Raw genomic sequence first — 19,023 nt, 5'->3', positions numbered from 1 at the left:
CCTGAGGAAACAGGATTGTCACGCTATAATTTAATAGACTGTAGGAAAAAAAAATTTGTCAGCTTAAGCTTTTAAGAGTTTCTCCTCTTACTCATCACAAAAAAATTACTAGTCCATATGTACCTGAAGATGATGCATATACTAAACTTTGTAAACACAGAGAAATATCAGGATTTTATTGGGAACGTACATCTCTTCATATTTATTCCCCAGATATTTGAATACCCTCTCATGGAAATTAAAATACTTTTTGATTGTATTACCTTCACTGGCATTTGGTTGGTTCATTCACTTTAATTTGTTTAGAAACTGTTTATATTTTCCATGACATACCACTCGACATTCACTTATGCTGAAGTTTTTTTGCCCATTTTGTGACCTATTTCAGCTGCTTGTTGCACGGTAAGAAGCACTCTTAGTAATTAATTGAACAGTGCATTTTGGTTTTAATTTACATAGAAATCAGCACTTTCCCCAGCTGGGGGCGCATGCCTAAAGGAACAATCCCTGTCACTAACCCTACAGACCAAGATGTCAAACAGATTTAAGTAAATTTTGCTTGTAGTTTGTATCCCGTTTGTCCTTTTTTGTGGAAAGTTTCCTTAACAATAGGAGCAGATTATAACAGAGTATTTTGCTTGTCTTCAGTCATGGTGCCCTCTAAGGAATGCTGAGGTCTATGCCACGCCAAACGGACACCAAAACCAGAGGCATGGAATTGGGACTCACAGCCCTAAGTTGCCAAGAAGCAGAGTAAGTAATCTCACATTGCGCTTTATGCTACAGTGTTAAGACCACTTCCAATATCTGAGTGAGCTTAGGTACCTCTGCAGTGTCAACATACAGCCACAACTGCCATCATTTAAGCCAATAAATAAATATTGATTATTTCCTTTTTCACATTAGTTCAGCAAAACTGGCAAACGTTTTAGGCTGACAACCTGCATCTATGCTGGAGATTCATTCCATGCCCATTTATCTACAATGTGAACATCTGCTCCAGCAAGCTGTTCCAACCCTGCATTTCAACCATGCAGAGAAGTGTGAGGAGCAATAAAGAATCAAGTGCTTCATGCACATTAGTGCCTTCGCATGTTCTGCATGGGCATCTTGGCAAGCAACAGCTTTCCCTGCTTATGGCTGCTTTCCTGCTTAACTAAAAAAAAAAAAAAAAAAAAAGAAAAAGAAAACAAATAGATGTATCAAATGGAAATGGAAAGAAAAACAAGTAACAGTAACATTTTTCATTGCGTTCTCCCATAATCCTGCTAATGCTCTCTTCAAGATGGAAAAGTCTTTGATGAGTAAATACAACATAATCCTGTTCCATAAGATTCTGTATTTCCCTTGCATGGGTCATCTTCTCCGATCAGGGCAAAATTACAGTACCCAATGGAGACAGCTGTAACTCCACTACCTGTGGGGCCAGTCTTGTTCAATATCTTTATCAATGATCTGGATGAGGGCATCGAGTGCACCCTCAGTAAGTTTGCAGACGACACCAAGTTGGGCGGGAGTGTTGATCTCCTTGAGGGTAGGAAGGCTCTGCAGAGGGACCTGGACAGGCTGGATCAATGGGCCGAGGCCAACTGTATGAGATTCAACAAGGCCAAGTGCCGGGTCCTGCACTTCAGCCACAACAACCCCATGCAGCGATACAGGCTTGGGGAAGAGTGGCTGGAAAGCTGCCCGGCAGAAAAGGACCTGGGGGTGCTGGCTGACAGCCGGCTGAACATGAGCCGGCAGTGTGCCCAGGCGGCCAAGAAGGCCAATGGCATCCTGGCCTGTATCAGAAATAGTGTGGCCAGCAGGAGTAGGGAAGTGATCGTGCCCCTGTACTCGGCACTGGTGAGGCCGCACCTCAAATACTGTGTTCGGTTTTGGGCCCCTCACTACAAGAAGGACATCGAGGTGCTGGAGCGTGTCCAGAGAAGGGCAACGAGGCTGGTGAGGGGTCTGGAGAGCAAGTCTTATGAGGAGCAGCTGAGGGAACTGGGACTGTTTAGCCTGGAGAAAAGGAGGCTGAGGGGAGACCTCATCGCTCTCTACAACTACCTGAAAGGAGGTTGCAGCAAGGTGGGTGTCGGTCTCTTCTCCCAAGTAACTAGCAACAGGACGAGAGGAAATGGCCTCAAGTTGCGCCAGGAGATATTTAGATTGGACGTGAGGAAAAATTTCTTTAGTGAAAGAGTGGTTAAACATTGGAACAGGCTGCCCAGGGAAGTGGTGGAGTCACCATCCCTGGAGGTATTTAAAAGACGTGTAGATGAGGCGCTTAGGGACATGGTTTAGTGGGCATGGTGGTGTTGGGTTGACAGTTGGACTCGATGATCTTAGAGGTCTTTTCCAACCTTAATGATTCTATGATTCTGTGATTCTATGTAGGAACTGCCATTGACATCCCTGGGAACACCTTGCCTTTCAGTGGATGAGCTCCATAGTTGGCCAAGAACAAGTTTAGAACGTGTATTTCATGATAGAGCATACACTGATGTTAGATTAGGACAAAAATGAATGTTTTATCAATCCTGCACAGGTTGAAGAACTTTAACATCTATAGACAGGTGCAACAGTTGGAGAGAAAAAGCATCTTCCTGGGTTCATCCCTGTTACTGTCGGTGAAATTGTCTCATAAAGATAAAAGCACCTTTTTAGGTTTAACATGCCTCTGTAATTCTTGCCTACCCAAAGTTTAAGATTTGTTGTTTATTTGGAGCTGTAACTTAAAGTTTGGGATTCCTTTTATCAGTTCCACAGTGCCTCCACATAATGTGGCAAAAAATATCAAGGGTCATTTATTATCTGACTCACTACCCTTTCAGGTGTAAAGGAAATATAAATAAGAAGAGAATTTGTCCCTGTATCACATTACATCATTGTAAAGATGAAATGTCTCACAAACATTACTTTTTCTTCTTGATCTCTCTTATGTAAAAATGTCGGCACTTTCTCTATTTTACAGATGAAAGATTAAGTCAGAAATATACCCTCATTCAGGGCACCTAACTTGAAATGTATAGGACCTGATTTTTTACATTAGAAACTTCACATCCACTGTGCAGGCAACTGCTGTTTGAGTTGATGGGCTAACTGGTAGCAACAGATGACATTAGAGCTGCACAGGAGACAATTTCACCGGGTTTCATGGAAAGGTCCTCTATTTGACAGAGTTAGGACACTTGGTTTGGGTTTCATTTGGACCAGAAAAGAGAATTACAAGCAATTTCTATATCCCTTAGACCATACAGAGTTTGATTTGCTAAAATATGAATATAAGAAAATGGGGATGTTGATAAAGAAAATGGGGATGCTGATAAAAGGAGATAGAATTAACATATTTTCATTTTTACTGCATATTTAAATTTGACTAGTCCCATTCTCTAAACTTCAAATCAGGCAGGAACAAGTTATGAGCAGAGGACCTCTTCAGAAATTCTATGAACAAATAATTATTATTTTTTTAACCAAGGTATTAATTTAACTTATATTTGACTCATATCCAAGTTGTCAGTCAGCAGTTCTTCTGAAAAATCTATTGGTTTTTTCAGTAGTTGCTGTACCAGAGTGGTAGCCAGGGAAAATGATCCTATAGACAACTCCTTTAACAAGAATAAGCAGGTAAAATGTTTTCACAATATGAACAGGCTTGTTCAGCTTGTATATAGGTACTATATGTTTACAAAAGCACGACTCAAATTTCTCTACAAAAATAAATCACAGTTATTCTTCATGTAGACAACATTGAGTATTTGCAACTTCCTGACCTAATGTATAATTTTGTTAGCAAGAAACATGGAAAAATATGAAATTTTTCTTAAACAAATCAGTACTTAATAAAGTAATTATTCTTATATGCAGTGAAAAAAAGTTGCTCAGTTCATTTTCTAAACCTATTTTATTTTCCAGATAATTACATTTTTCTTTGCAAACACTTAAAGGAATAACCTTGGGCATAACAGAACACTTTGAAAATAATATGACATACCTTGTTTAGCTTTACAAAGTATTCCAGTCCAGCTTCCAAGGGATTAATGTCACAGTTCATCTGTTAAAAAAAAAAAAAAAAAAATTTGCCATTCGTACATGATGGACTATCATAGCTATTGGGTTGGTGGGTAGGGGGTATTTATTTAGTTATCCCATGCAGCCAGCTTACTCCTGGGTCAATGTCTTCCACGTTGCATATGTGTAACTTCCATTTGACTATACTGTATGCTTCCTATATGTGATTTCAACAGAATATCTACTATTATGCCTAATATATAGATATGTAAATCATTCATCAATGTTTCAATATGCAAATTAAACACACATTTCAGTAAGAAACAAGACTTTTTATCGAAGCAGAATGGAACCTGCAGAAGATTGAATAACTGAGGTATGCACATTAATTGCAACACAGTAGAATGCCTTAGCTGGAGAGGAAAATAAAACAGAAAGCCAATTTTATTTACCATCTTCCCATTATGTGTAGGGGGAATGATTTGTTAGGCAGCATTTGAAGCAAGAATGAAAATAATTATCACTGGGCAAACTAAAAGGACCCCTAAATGCCCACCATTTCACCTTCCTGAGTTCTTTCCTTTCCAAAGGACTTAGGAAAAATTTCAGGTAAGCAGAAATTATACTGATTTTCCCCAAATTCTCTAGGCCCCCTGAGTAGTTCTATATTGTGAGCAAGCAAATTTGGCAGAAACAAGCTAATGGGAAATGAAAAAGTTCCAAATACATTATGAAGCAAGAATAATTGGTCTCTCATGACATAGTTATTACAGAAATAAAACGTTTCCAGAATCTGTCAGCCAAACCTTTGATTTCAAAACACTAGAGCTCAGCAAAACCCTCATAATTTTGTTATACGCAAGAGGAAAAAACATTAGTGAATCAAAATAAGTGTCTCTCTGCCAGCAGTGCAATGGAGTATACTAGTTATTTTTGTTTAGAAAAGACACTGTTCAGAATTATAGCAGCTATTCCTGCCCAAGGTAAACTTTCTTTTCATGCTAAATTCAGAAACTGGAACAAATACTGTCTGTGTTAGCTCTGACTAAATCCTGTATAGTCATAATGAAATAAAGAAAATAAACAGAAAGAATAATAAAGAAGTTGTATTTCCTGACCTCTGCCCCCCAGGCTCGGAAACCCTTTTCCAGCCTTAAAGCATTCAGAGCATATGTTCCAAAGTTGTCAATGCCCTCTTTTTGGCCAGCTTCCATGATTGCACTGTAAAGAGCTACAGAATCTTCTTTTCTATGATAGAGCTCCCAGCCCAATTCACCTGTTTTACAAAAAAGATTAACGGTTTCATCAGCTCAACAATGAAACAATCCTAATAAATACAGTCCTATTCTTGGTAAAGAGTGGGAATCAATGCTGTAAGTGTTAATTCACATTCTAGGATTAATTCTGCTACCATGTATCAAGTCTAATTCCCTGCAAAAACCACCAGATGATTTATGCTCTATGTCTTAAGCAGTGGTACTATTATTCTAATTTAAACTGTAAACTGAAATCTGGGGGGTGGGGAGGATCAGAATAACTGATAAGAAAAGGTCATGTAGTGAAGTCACAATGAGACATGAAGCTTAAAGGCATTATAAACAGATGATGACTTGGCAAGTGAACAGCAAATGTAACTGAGTGTAAATAAGCATAAAATGAGTATATTGTATCATATTTAGTACAATAGAAAGAGAAGGACTTCAGCTGCTTCAGAATGATCTGAATTCAGTCCATTGCAGCAGAGACAGACATAAAAAGTAACTGAGAAAAACAAATCACTCAGCATTACAGTGTTACATTTTCAAAGCACTTGACAAACACTAATATATGGTAATCCAAAACCAATTCTTGACGTTGGTTTTGCAGCAAATACCACAGAGGTTATCAGAACTGGCCTTTTGTTCTGCAAAATAAATATTTACACTATAGGGTATTCTAGAGAAAAAGGTCTTGGAAAACTCAGCAACAGACCCTGACCAGATCACATTTGAAAATCAATGTACTGCATTTCCTCACACATTTATATATAAAATGTGATGAACCTATTGCTTATGAATACATAATGAGATTTATTTTTCAACATAATTTTAGTTACACTTATTATTTTATTTATTGCCTCTTTCCTTAAGAGTCTGTTTTTTCTATTGCTTACCTGTGTACGATATTCTAATGGCAGTAACAGCAATATCAGAAAGTTTTAAATGTCTAGACTGGAGAAATTTAAATGAACCATCACTCAGATCCTCACTTGTCAACTTCTGGAGGATCTGTCGGGCATATGGACCTGCTACACCAAGTACTCCCATCTCATCTGTCATGTTTTCTGTTTCAACTTTATAATCACCTCTCGTTACTTCCTCTTCTATCCATCTGCATGTAAAACACAACAGTGATGTTAATTTTTTTATGAAAAATAATTGATTTAGGTAAAGATTAAAAAGGAATAATTTTTTGTTACTGTTCATCTTCCCAGCAGCTCCCAGTCCCACACCTTCTCACAACCAATGGAAGTATGTGCTACACTAGACAGTCAAATCTGTCATTTATATTAAGCAGTATTTTCTGGTGAGATACTGGTATAGGAACACAGGCATCTGGGATACAACCAGGAAAGGAGAGAATTTAAATGGGTGGAACAGTATTTTCAAGATAAGAGAAAGAAGTGATCTCATAGAATTGAACACAGATTTGCCTTTGGATCCAGAATGTGTTAATAAAAAGTCAACATACAAAAAAGAGTAAGCAATAAACACAATGATCAAAATAAATTTCTAGGTCAACAGCAATGTACAACCAGGCTTGTTCCTTCCTGAATACAGCATTTAAAGTATTGGCAGGAAGTTCAGTTTTGAGTTTTGATTTAATTGAAAACATCAGCTGGGTATTGTCTTTCAGGAAGCTCACAAAATAAATGAAAGGAGTATATTTAAAAATCTTATAAAGTACTACTTGGTTAAGCAGTGTTAAAAGATCTCAGGCACAGGGGAGCACCAAGCAGGACTGCTGAAATTCTGTAGAAGTAAATGCATTAGGCCTGGTTCTGCCATTTGGTTCCTGAATGTGCCAATGGTCCTACTGATTCCCATGGGACTGTTATGAAGCAGTACATTACTCATCGTGTGTTGGGGTAGCAAATTTCAGTCTTTTATGCGCTGATTCATTTTGAATAACTGATTTGTCAGCAATCTCCAGTAAGAAAAATTCTTTTTCTTAGTATGTATGTACAGCCACTTATAGCACTAGAAATGTCACTTCCAATGCTCATCTATGAAAAGCATTTTAATGAAGTCATCCTGCAACTGCTTCTACCTCCTTTCTTTCCGTTGTTTCGCTTTGTGACCCCAGAGCCCAAACAGAAGACATTACCACAGTATTAGGAGGACTGCACTGCCTATCTGTATTGGCCAGGTCAGTGCCTGCGGGGTCATCCACGTTTAAAGCCAATTTTTTTTTTTGCGTAAGAGAAAACACTAGAAAGGAATAACTGTGCTGTGTTTCATCATACAATGCCAAACACAAACAGGTTCAACAACAAAACAAGAACTACCTCCATTAATTTATATTACATAACTATCAGTAGATTCTCCACCTTTTTATACCAACAATAACCCAATATACAACTACTTATACTTCAGGATTCAACTCAACCAAGTTTCTAAGAAACCAAAATCAATACATAAGTAGAATTCTCTTGAACCTAGCAAAAGGTTTGTTGAGTAATAATTAAGATTTTGGTGCTTAGTAAAAAGGTTTCTATATTACTGTGACTGTATAGCACTGTGTACTTACCATATCAAAACCAAACTAACCTCAGATCATGGAGTTCTGACCCCGAGCCAGTTACAAGCATGAATTCTCCAGGATACAGTTGAGAGACTGTTAGCTCAGCATAAACTTTTCCTCTCGGTGTCAACATATGGCTTATATTTGTGGAACCCACCTACGGAGTAAAATTTGCAATTATTAAGAATGCAAAATAAAACCTTTGAATCCTTAAATATTACGAAATATATAGAAATATCTCTTTACTTGAAAGAACAACGTTTTTATGTTTGTTCTGCTATGCCATAATAGGAGCAGACAGACACACAATTGGCCAAGCTTAAGCCTTACAGTGGAAATTTCACATTTTTCTTCATAGAAAAAATTGAAATTTTTGAAATAAGATAAATCAAGACCCTCATAAATATGTGTTAATTGTGTATTGCACAAGGTGTTCTTAAGCTACATTTAAGAATGCATTTTCAATGCAAATTAAATCAATTTTAGTTTGTTCTCTGATCATCAGAATAAAAAATTCTACGTGTTATTGACATAAATATTCTTTTTCAATCATGTGAATAAGGCTTTCAGATCCCAAAATGATAACATTACTTTGCCCCTTACCTTAAAGAAAGAAATATTGAGCTGGCTTATGCTTTTGTGGCCCTGATTTATGTATGCTTTTATATTTTATGTAGTTGCTGACTATGAATCTACACCTCTGTACATTTGAATTGAGTTCTGTGTAGAAACATGATCTCTAGAGGCAAAATTTCAAGTAACAGTTACTTAGCTGTGACCACAAAATGTATACATGTTCATACAGACATCACCCATACAAACAGAAATATGAATGTGCCATAGCTGTTGTGCTGGTCTGGTTCCAGAGGCAGAACTTAATCTCTCTTATTTCATTCTGCTTTTATAAGAATCTTGTCAATCACCCAGTCAGTGCCCAGATTCCAGACAATAAATGGAAAAAGGAAAAATGTCGCAGGTATTAACATTCTTTTGCAAGGTTATGTTACATTAATATAGTTACTGGCATATTACAGGCACATAATTGAATTTTCAGGATCTGATGGTAGTCACACTCAACCCGGTTGTGATACAAGTGTATCTCCAGTAACTTCACTGAATTATTTTATGATGCAGACAAGCATGAATGGTACCAAAAATCAGCTTAAATAATCAACTGTTGTGAATGCTGGATTTTTAAGTGGACTCATAAACTGTTTGTTCTATTCTGCCATCTCTCTTTCTTTTTCCCCTTAGCAACACTGATTAAACTCCATAGAAAGCACTTGCTTTGTTCTCATAATTTCCTGTTTAATCTTGCTTTCCCCCCACCACATAAATATATTCAGCAAGTGTTATCCCTGCCGCTACCCCAGGCTAGAAAGAAGACGAACTTTTAATCTGTATTGCTATCACAAAACTAATACAGTAAAAAATATGACTACATGGCAATTCAGGTTCTTCTTTCTCCTAAACCTACAGGACACCATTCTTGTGTACAGCCTTCCCATTCAGTTGGCTCTGGCCTCCAAGAAGAGGTTATCTCCCTTCATAACTATAGTCTCAGTGCACCTACTGTTTCGCTATGCTTCCTCCCTCTGGTGTCTGAAGCAGCTACAACCATCACCTACAACAAAAACTTAATGAAATTCTGTGCTGAAATGAGCAAACCCCATGGCTGTAGCACTTCAGAAAGGAACAATCTGCTTGCTGGAGGTGTACCTCTGAAGCTAAAAACACTAGATTAGAGCAGTTGACAAAGCAGGAAGATAAAGGGACTCATGGAGCGCTGCCATAAACTGAGGACCAAGAATAAGAAACCTGGCGTAGTTTGTCACAGTGTGCCATTTTTGAAAACAGTATCATATTCTGAGGATCTGTGAGCAGCTACACTTGTGGAGAAACGACAGGTGTGAGCTGAAAGCTGAATATCCTGAATATTTGCAACCCTGCCTGCTTCAGGCAGCCAGCTGTAAAACAGAGTCAGCATGAAGGGGGTGGAAAATAAGCATGGGTCACATTTTAAAAAAAAAAAAACCACAACAAAACTGTTCCCTTGGGCATCCAGGAAGAATACAACATCCAGCTATGGTCAGGCAAGGGCACCTTCCAACTGCTCTCCTCTGTTGCCTGAAGCTGCCACAGTACAGCGCAGTTTTAGGCAGGCAGCTACCAAGCTATTCTAGTACTGCTGTAAAAGAATTCCAGGTGAGATTCACTTGGACTTCTTTAGACAAAGATTTGAAACACAGAAGGTTCTGTGTTTCAAGGAAACACTTTTTTACCGTAAAGGTGACTGAATAAAGGAACAGGTTGCCCAGAGAGCTGGTGGAGTCTCCATCCTTGGAGATATTTAAAAGCCATCTGGACATAGTCCTGGGCAATGAGCTCCAGGTGACCTGCTTGAACAGAGTGTTGGACAAAGTGATCTCCAGAGGCCCCTTCCAACCTCAACCATTCTATGATTCAATGATTTGTGCCAAAAGGTCCTTCTACATGGGGCTACTCTAGTATAAACTCCACTGTCCGTGTTCTTAACTGAGTGAAATACATCTTCTGACACAGCAATTTCTCCAAAGGATCTGAGTGTTTCATATCTGAAAGATACAGCAATAATATTATGCTTCATTTTCCGTTTCTGAAACAGATCTTGTTTGTCTAAATCCTACATTAAAACAATTATCCCTGTCCCATTTACCTTTGGAACAACATTTGCAAATAGATGATCCAGCAGCTTAACAGAATCTGTGCCTTTTACTTTAAACTTGCCAAATGGTGACAGGTCAATCACACCGACTTTTTCCATAACCTGTTTATACTCACGACCCACAGGGTCAAACCAATTTGTGCGCCGAAAACTGGGTCTGAAACAGAGCATTTACACACATAAAACAAAATCTGGAAATTTTGTGCTCTTTTCAGCAAAATGTAGTCTTCAGTTTCTTCAGTTTAATAATCATTCAAAAGAGATAGACTTTCCTAACTGTAGGTAGCTTACCCAATATTTTCCTTGGTCTAACATAGCTTAATTATTAAAATCCTTTAACAACAGAGAAAGATATGGGTTGATATTTTCTCAACCATTTTGTACAATAAACTCTGAACTGTTCAAATATTAGAAGTAGTAGTATGTCGTGTAAATTTACAGCATATTTTGTTGCTGAATCATTTATTTGAGTTTAAGGTGTCAAAGGCTTTATTTCTGAACAGCAGAGTGTGTTTCTTTATTCCTTTATGAGCCTCATTGAGATTGGGACTCCAGTATCCCTGTGGAAAACATTTATTTGCTGGATGCTCCCTGATGCAAGCAGGTAACTAGGTAGGCAGGCACAGAAAAAAAAAAGCAAGGAGGACTAGGCTTCTCCTTTCCTGAGAATTATACAGGGAGGAATCAGCTTTTTCATGAAAACATTATACTGTGCTGCTGATCAAATAATAAGAAAGGGAGAAAAATACAAATTTATAATGAACAAATTGTTCTCTAATCTTTTCCTTGAGCTAGGCTGCTCCCTGATACCCCATACCTAGAAGAGTTACAGGACACCTCGATGCGTGTTTTGAAATGTCTGCATTATCAGAATGAAATGGATTCTAAACTGTAGAAAAAACAACAATAGAAGATCTACCTAACAGATGCCTTTAGCTGAAATGAATGATAAATGTATGCTTCTTATTAAATTTAACTCAGCTGGCCCTTGTTGTCATGACAATTTATTGGGGCGGGGGGGAAGGTAATTTTTTATTTACTTGTATCCAGTCTCATCTCCAGGTTTGTAGAACCAATGGGGTTGCTCCCATCCTGCATGAAAGCCCATTGAACATTTTGATTTTAGCAAATCATACAGCCCACTGGTTCTCTCTGTTGGTCTCCCAGCAAATCTTTCTTCTTTAGGGTAACCAACTACAGGGGAAAAAAGAACAAACCAAAAACTATGGCATACTAAATACTGTACATCACCAAAACAGAATATATATTAATACACATACATAAACAGAGAAATCTAGAGGCAGGCTTTGTGGGAATCCATTTTCAGGATATAAATGTATTGAAAAAAATACCTTCTTACCAATGTTATTAAAACCATAAGATTCTCTTGCTTTGGCTGCTGTGTATTCTGTGGTGGTCCACTTCCCATACCGGTTGGGATCTAATTCTATCAGGTCAAATGGAGGTTCCCCCTCAAGGATCCAGTCACTGAGGTACTTTCCTATGCCACCAGCATGTATAATGCCATACCTTAAAAACAGGAAAAAGTCCTGTAGTGCCAAGTCTTTTGTTTGTTTGTTTTTAAAAATCAGTACTAGCATATACTACTAATACACCCCCTAAAGTATTCTAAATTTTTTCCTTTTTTTTTTTTTGTTCTATTTTGTTTTGTTTTCCAATATTACATGCTTTATTGACAGATACTGCCCCACTGTCAGCAGCAAAACTCCATTGCTAATCATAGAATCATAGAATCATTAAGGTTGGAAAAGACCTCTAAGATCATCGAGTCCAACCGTCAACCCAACACCACCATGCCCACTAAACCATCTCCCTAAGCACGTCATCTACACATCTTTTAAATACCTCCAGGGATGGTGACTCAACCACTTCCCTGGGCAGCCTGTTCCAATGTTTAACCACTCTTTCACTAAAGAAATTTTTCCTCACGTCCAATCTAAACCTCCCCTGGTGCAGCTTGAGGCCATTTCCTCTTATCCTTATCGCTAGTTACTTGGGAGAAGAGACCGACACCCACCTTGCTACAACCTCCTTTCACATAGCTGTAGAGAGCGATGAGGTCTCCCCTCAGCCTCCTTTTCTCCAGGCTAAACAACCCCAGTTCCCTCAGCCGCTCCTCATAAGACTTGTTCTCTAGACCCTTCACCAGCTGTGTTGCCCTTCTCTGGACACGCTCCAGCACCTCAACGTCCTTCTTGTAGTGAGGGGCCCAAAACCGAACACAGTATTTGAGGTGCAGCCTCACCAGTGCCGAGTACAGGGGCACCATCACTTCCCTACTCCTGCTGGCCACACTATTTCTGATACAGGCCAGGATGCCATTGGCCTTCTTGGCCGCCTGGGCACACTGCTGGCTCATGGTCAGCCGGCTGTCAGCCAGCACCCCCAGGTCCTTTTCTGCCGGGCAGCTTTCCAGCCACTCCTCCCAAAGCCTGTACTGCTGCATGGGGTTGTTGTGACCCAAATGCAGGACCCGACACTTGGCCTTGTTGAACCTCATACAGTTGGCCTCGGCCCATCGATCCAGCCTGTCCAGATCCCTCTTGGAGAGCCTTCCTACCCTCGAGCAGATCAACACTCCTGCCCAACTTGGTGTCATCTGCAAACTTACTGAGGGTGCACTCAATCCCCTCATCCAGATCATCAATAAAGATATTAAACAGAACTGGTCCCAGTACTGAGCCCTGGGGAACACCGCTCGTGACCGGCCGCCAACTGGATGTAACTCCATTCACCACAACTCTCTGGGCCCGGCCGTCCAGCCAGTTTTTGACCCAGCGCAGAGTACACCTGTCTAAGCCGTGAGCCGCCAGCTTCTCGAGGAGAATGCTGTGGGAGACGGTGTCAAAGGCCTTGCTGAAGTCCAGGTAGACCACATCCACAGCCTTTCCCTCATCCACTAGGCGGGTCACCTGGTCATAGAAGGAGATCAGGTTGGTCAAGCAGGACCTGCCTCTCATGAACCCGTGCTGGCTGGGTCTGATCCCCTGGTTGTCCTGCACATGCCTTGTGAGCGCCCTCAAGGTGAACCGCTCCATAATCTTCCCCAGCACCGAGGTCAGGCTGACAGGCCTGTAGTTCCCCGGATTCTCCTTCCGGCCCTTCTTGTAGATGGGCGTCACATTGGCAAGCCTAATGTACAGCATTTGCAGTGCTTGAGATTACTGCAAGCTCTTTCTTTCTCTAAAGTTCAGAATTTAACAATCTATTCCAGGGACATTGGAACTCTTCAACAATTAATACTAAAGAAAGTTCTCAAACTTCTGATATCCATTAAATACACTTTCTAGTCATAGAACACCTCTTCTTTTTCAATCATATTTGATTAAACCAGACTCAGATTTGAAAACCAGACTGAGACATTCTAGCAGCTACAGTGAATATTTACATTGCAGTGACAAAAGCAACAGCAGCAAAAGTCAGGAGACAACACTACTGAGGCTGCTTTAAAGAATCAGGGAATGCAAAGGAACTGCAGATAAAACTATAAGACTTGTTTGCAGTGGTGCCATAGTTGAAAGCTGCTTTTTCTCACCTGATTTACCTTCTCTGTTCTCCACTACAACTACAAAAAGAACTGGTTCCAGGAAGCTTATGCTAACAAAATAAACATGTAGAAATTTTCTGTTACCAGTCTGTAGCAAAAGCCTGTCCTGTTTCTACATAATGAGTGTGTGAAGGATCAGACTGTAGAGGAGATCTCTTGTTAGAAACCTGTATTAAAGGAACCATACCAGGCAGCAAAGGTAGATGCTCAAAAGTTATGAAGTGATAGATGTAAGGTTTCCTTACTTAAACATTGTGTACATAATTCTGACTTTCAAAATGCTTGTCATCTTGACATCCATAGGGAAAAAGTTGTGTGTGAAATGTGCTCCTGCAAGGTACTTGAAGTGGACAACTGGTGACAAGGATCTTTGCTGTGCTGCAATATGTGTGTGTCACTACTCAGTCTACATTTGACCAAACAGTACTATGTAATGCTGAATCACAGGGACCTCAGATTTGGCACCAAAACATCTAATGACAAATAATTATTAATACCAAATGATTTAAAACTTTTTATTTTAATACCTCTGTGAATTAGTTTGCCATGTCTAAAAAAAAAAAAAAAAAAGTGTCAAAATAGCCTCCTGTCTAGGGAAGATGTGAAAATAAATTCTTAGTTATTTGTGAAATGCTCCAATAAGCATGACAGAAAAATCCTTGAATAAATAGTAAGTCTGTCCAAAACTAAGTTTAGATTAGCATGCAGCAATTAAATCACAGACACTCACACTGAATAGTGAAGCTAAAACAAAATTGAATTGCTGTTCATGAACTTTGCATTCTGAATTCTATGCCCTCAATTAAATAGGCAAGGATCCTGTGAGAAAAAAAAGGATGTAGTAATTTAATTCTAATGCATATGCATAAGAAGAATGAATTCAGATTGCACAGACAACTTAGTTCTGGCACTTCCCAACTGTAGAATGCCTGACTGCGTAATATTCATGAGATTACTTTGGGCTTTCACCTGTAATTTATTTATTTATTTATTTAAATAAAACAGAAATATCAAGCAGATGAGTACATGAAGTAATTCTGCCAAACACACTCCTTTAGGCTGTTCAGCATAAATATTCAAATTCTCAGCACAAGCTTGTATCACCGCAGTTGATGCAGTAAGGATGAGCACTTGTAAACTGCCACTCTGCAAGTATTACAGAAGAGCTAGCCATTGCTGGAGTTAATTTAATTAGGCAGCTCTTAGTTATTCATGGGTGTAATTTTTGTGACCATGGCTACGATGCCTTCAAGAATGGCTCCAGAAGAAGTTTTAGACAGCTTAAGTCTCCCTGCACCATTCACTGCAGCCAAAAGCACAGGGAAACACAGCACAGAGACCACTGCTTGACTGTGGGTGGCAACAGACCAAATACAATGAAGTTTTTTAGCTTCAGCTGAAGAATGCTCAGCTGATGGCCTGGTAACCCTGGGGGCAAGACAGCCCTGTGATGCAGTTGCTACTACAGATTCAGCCCATGTGCAGTGCTGTTCGGTCTCTGCACTCTGCAGAGCTTTGCAGCACTGACTCTGTGCAATCAGTTGATTTTGGTACTCCTAGCTGGGCCTACATTATCAGAGATTTTAAATTATGCAGGGTGCCCAAATCCTTCATTACCTCAGATAATGGGGAGCTGATTGTATTAGTATACCACTGCAGTTCTGCTACACAAGAATGAAACACATGCTTTGCAGGGATGGGATGTTACAAGTAGCTGTAAAGAGTGGTACAGTTTAGGAATCTCAGTCTTCATATGAGGATGTAGAGAAAATTTCCTTAATGAACACAAACTGCCCTTCTCTGTTTTTCTTCTCTCCTTCCAGTCCCTACCAGATTATCTTCCCCATTGTCCCTGTGCTATTCTTGTGTCTTACTTGTTTAGAGTCCTTGCTTCTCACTGATTTTTGACTCATTCCACTCCTTTTTCCTAGGAAAGCTGAGTCCTTGCACACCGTGGTCCCTTTTCTAGTGTCTTTGTCCCAGGTTTAGCCATTTTTCTATCCCATTTCTGCAGGAAAACTTCTGTTAAGTCTCTGCCTGTGGAATACTACTGTAGATAGAATGAGGGAACCTTAGTGCAAGATTTAGTGAGTCTTTGTCAAGTGTTTATGAGCTGTAACATTTATAAAGGATTGTGAATGCGCCTCATGGATAGATTTTGTGAAGAATGGCAGAAAGGCCTATCTTTAGGAGAAAGGTCACTTCTACCAAATGTGAAGTTCATTCTCAGAAAATGGGGAAATTAGAGCTTTTCAAAAGAAAGACTTCACCCCAAAAACCCTAACACAGCAAAACAACATACCTTCCAAAAATCTCGTTCTTTGGAATGGTTACACTGCTTTGACTTAAATTTTTCTGAATAAAATTCTAGCCTACTCTTGTTAACATTTTCGAAGCTATAAGTAACTGAAAACAGTCTTAAATGGGAAGTGTTGAGCAATAATAAGCAGTGCTACAAGCTCTGCTAACTATACTTACTAACTTCTTTGCACATTAAAACGCCTAGCAAGCTGCTAATATTAGGTAATAAAAATCCTCTAAACTAACAGTACTAAATCCTCTGTCACAATGTCCCTGCTAGTTGACTATGAGATAAGGATTTGCTAATGCACACAAAAAATTACAACACCAGTAGAAACACTGCAGTGACCCAGAAGCGTAGAACAGAGTCAGAAGTCCCTGAAAAGCAGACAAAGCAATCCAATGACAGCAACAAAATTGTGACCTGTGTCTAAACATTTAGAGATTAATTAAATTCCTGAAGTAAGTTGTTTAAAGAAACTTAAACATATAACACTGGTCTTCAGTTATTCCTATATGGAACTTTGATTCTGCTCCCATTGACACCAATGAAGAAAAACAGGCTCCAAAGTCTGGCAGCACAGTAACAAACTTGAACAGTGTTTTTGGTGAACAAGGACTAGGCAAACCACTTTTGTAACTGTACGTTCTGCCAATGTTACTAAAAGATAACAATTTTTTTTTTTTAAATCCAAGCAGCAAAGGTGAATACCTTTCCCAATGAATCATTGCAAAATTACCAAACCTTTTTATTTTGAGGGCCTCGGAAAGCACGTTAGTGGTACTGCCTTATCTTATGATCTGAAGGTTTGTTTGGTTTGGACTGAAAGAAAACTGGAAAAAGCTGAGCTGGATTTTGAACAGCAAGTTAGGCAATTGGAAAAACAATGTAAACAGAACATGTTCAATAACATGTGTCTGGAATTGTATTCAGTTCATTCTATTCATGTTGAATCAATGGTCAAACTAAGACAATTAAAAAGAAGTCAGTAAGAGTTTTACCACTGACTTCAGTGGGGCCAGAGTATGTAAGATGTAAGTCACATTCAAAGAAAATATCATAGTGGGCAGGAGAGAATAAATTACACCAGTAGAATGCCCTTTCCTGTTGTCACACTGCCCTCATTTGCTTTCCTCCAACATCCAGCAACATCATTTCTCAGCTCAACCTTCAACAGTCAGAACCATTACTGTGTTCATACCCCTAGAGTGGTCAGTCATCCAGTATGCTGGCAGTGCCTTCCACTTAGTATGCCTTCCACTCTTCACCCGAAAGTTAATACCTCATATTAGAAGTTCTCCCTGTACCAATCATTCTTGCCACAACTTCAGTGACACCAGTTTCTGCATACGCCAAACAATTGTTAACACAATGTAATTCAAAGCAATACATAAAATAAACTGGACAGTGTATTGTAAAGCCCAGCACTTTTATGACTTTAACTTGCTGCACAGACAGGACCAAGGACTACCCATTTCTTGCAGTTTCATAAAGCGTCACAGATACTGGCCTCCAGAATAAAAGGAGGAAACAAATTGAAAACAATAGTAAGAGTTATGAAGAAGTAGTAAAAGAGAGAACTTGTATTATGTAGGTAGTGGTAATTAAGACTATTTCCAATTACATTTTACGTAAAATATATGCAAAACAACCCCCAAACCCATAAAAATTTGCAAAGCTTGAGCTGACTGCCATTTTAACAATATGGCAGACAAAAGTTGTCATGAAGAATTTACTCACCCGAAACCAATAGCTACCCAGTAATTTCTAACACCCTGATGTGGTCCCACCATAGGAAGAATGTCTGGAGAATAGGTGATAGGACCCGCAATTGTGTTTATGATGTCTGCATTTTTCAGAACTGGGACCATTTCCATAGCAGCCTCAATATGCTCCATTATTCTGTCTAAATCAGACTCAAAAAGTTCTTTTCCAAAACCTGCACAAATATTTGACTGTTATTATATACAGAATTAAACTGAAAATACTTACATTTTACATACAGTTATGCAATCTACATATATAAAAGTTATATGGAATTCATCAGTGAGTATGTTCAAGCTTTTGCCATCCTACATGAGAAAAATGGTGTGCATAAATCCCTAGTTACCAGCGGGATCAAGTTTATTGTCATTGCAGTTACACTGTCCTTTATACGTATTTGTTTAACCCTAAGGTCACGCAGATTCAACAATGAAGTAGAAAGGAAGTAGAGAAACACAGAAACTTCCTTCTATGTTAGTAAGACCCACTTATTGTTCTCAATATGCCAACAATTTGGGGAGGGGAAGAAAGATATTGCCTGTGTCAGCTTATGATTTCCATGGTGTTTAGTGAATTCCTGGATACATTTCAGCCTTCAGTCTGAGGTCTAAGCATTATTGAACATCACTCTGTAGAGGGACTTGACACTACTGGAGACAGTAAGTTCAGGAAGCTGTGACAGTGCAATCCAAAGCCCAACAATGCTGATTGCTCTTCCTTAGGAAACACGTGGTTTTTTTAAAACAGCAACACTATTGACTTAATATAACTTTCTGTCTAGAAGTGAATGGAAAGCTGGAGCCTACATATAACACAGTAATTTTTTTTTTTTTTAATAAGCAGCAGTGTGACATTGCTGGGACTTTTTGTACAAAAATTCTACACGTATCTACAGCTCTC

The 19,023-nt window shown here is 39.1% G+C and overlaps 1 protein-coding gene across 1 annotated transcript in view; it reads right to left on the bottom strand.

The window, feature by feature from the left end:
* Nucleotides 1–19,023, bottom strand: part of DMGDH (dimethylglycine dehydrogenase) — a 49,726-nt gene that overhangs the window by 11,870 nt on the left and 18,833 nt on the right. Inside the window, exons 7-14 of the mRNA XM_076363326.1 lie at nt 18,100–18,298; nt 11,850–12,019; nt 11,530–11,683; nt 10,481–10,646; nt 7,812–7,942; nt 6,155–6,372; nt 5,121–5,278; nt 3,986–4,045 (exon numbers count right to left, since the gene is read on the bottom strand). Coding sequence (XP_076219441.1) covers nt 3,986–4,045; nt 5,121–5,278; nt 6,155–6,372; nt 7,812–7,942; nt 10,481–10,646; nt 11,530–11,683; nt 11,850–12,019; nt 18,100–18,298 — 1,256 coding nt within the window. The remainder of the gene's footprint in view (nt 1–3,985; nt 4,046–5,120; nt 5,279–6,154; nt 6,373–7,811; nt 7,943–10,480; nt 10,647–11,529; nt 11,684–11,849; nt 12,020–18,099; nt 18,299–19,023) is intronic.

The sequence above is a fragment of the Aptenodytes patagonicus genome, chromosome Z (genome assembly GCF_965638725.1).
Source record: "Aptenodytes patagonicus chromosome Z, bAptPat1.pri.cur, whole genome shotgun sequence".
NCBI lineage: Eukaryota > Metazoa > Chordata > Aves > Sphenisciformes > Spheniscidae > Aptenodytes > Aptenodytes patagonicus.
Note: the sequence above shows the minus strand (reverse complement) of the source record. Positions and strands in the feature narration are given on the sequence as shown.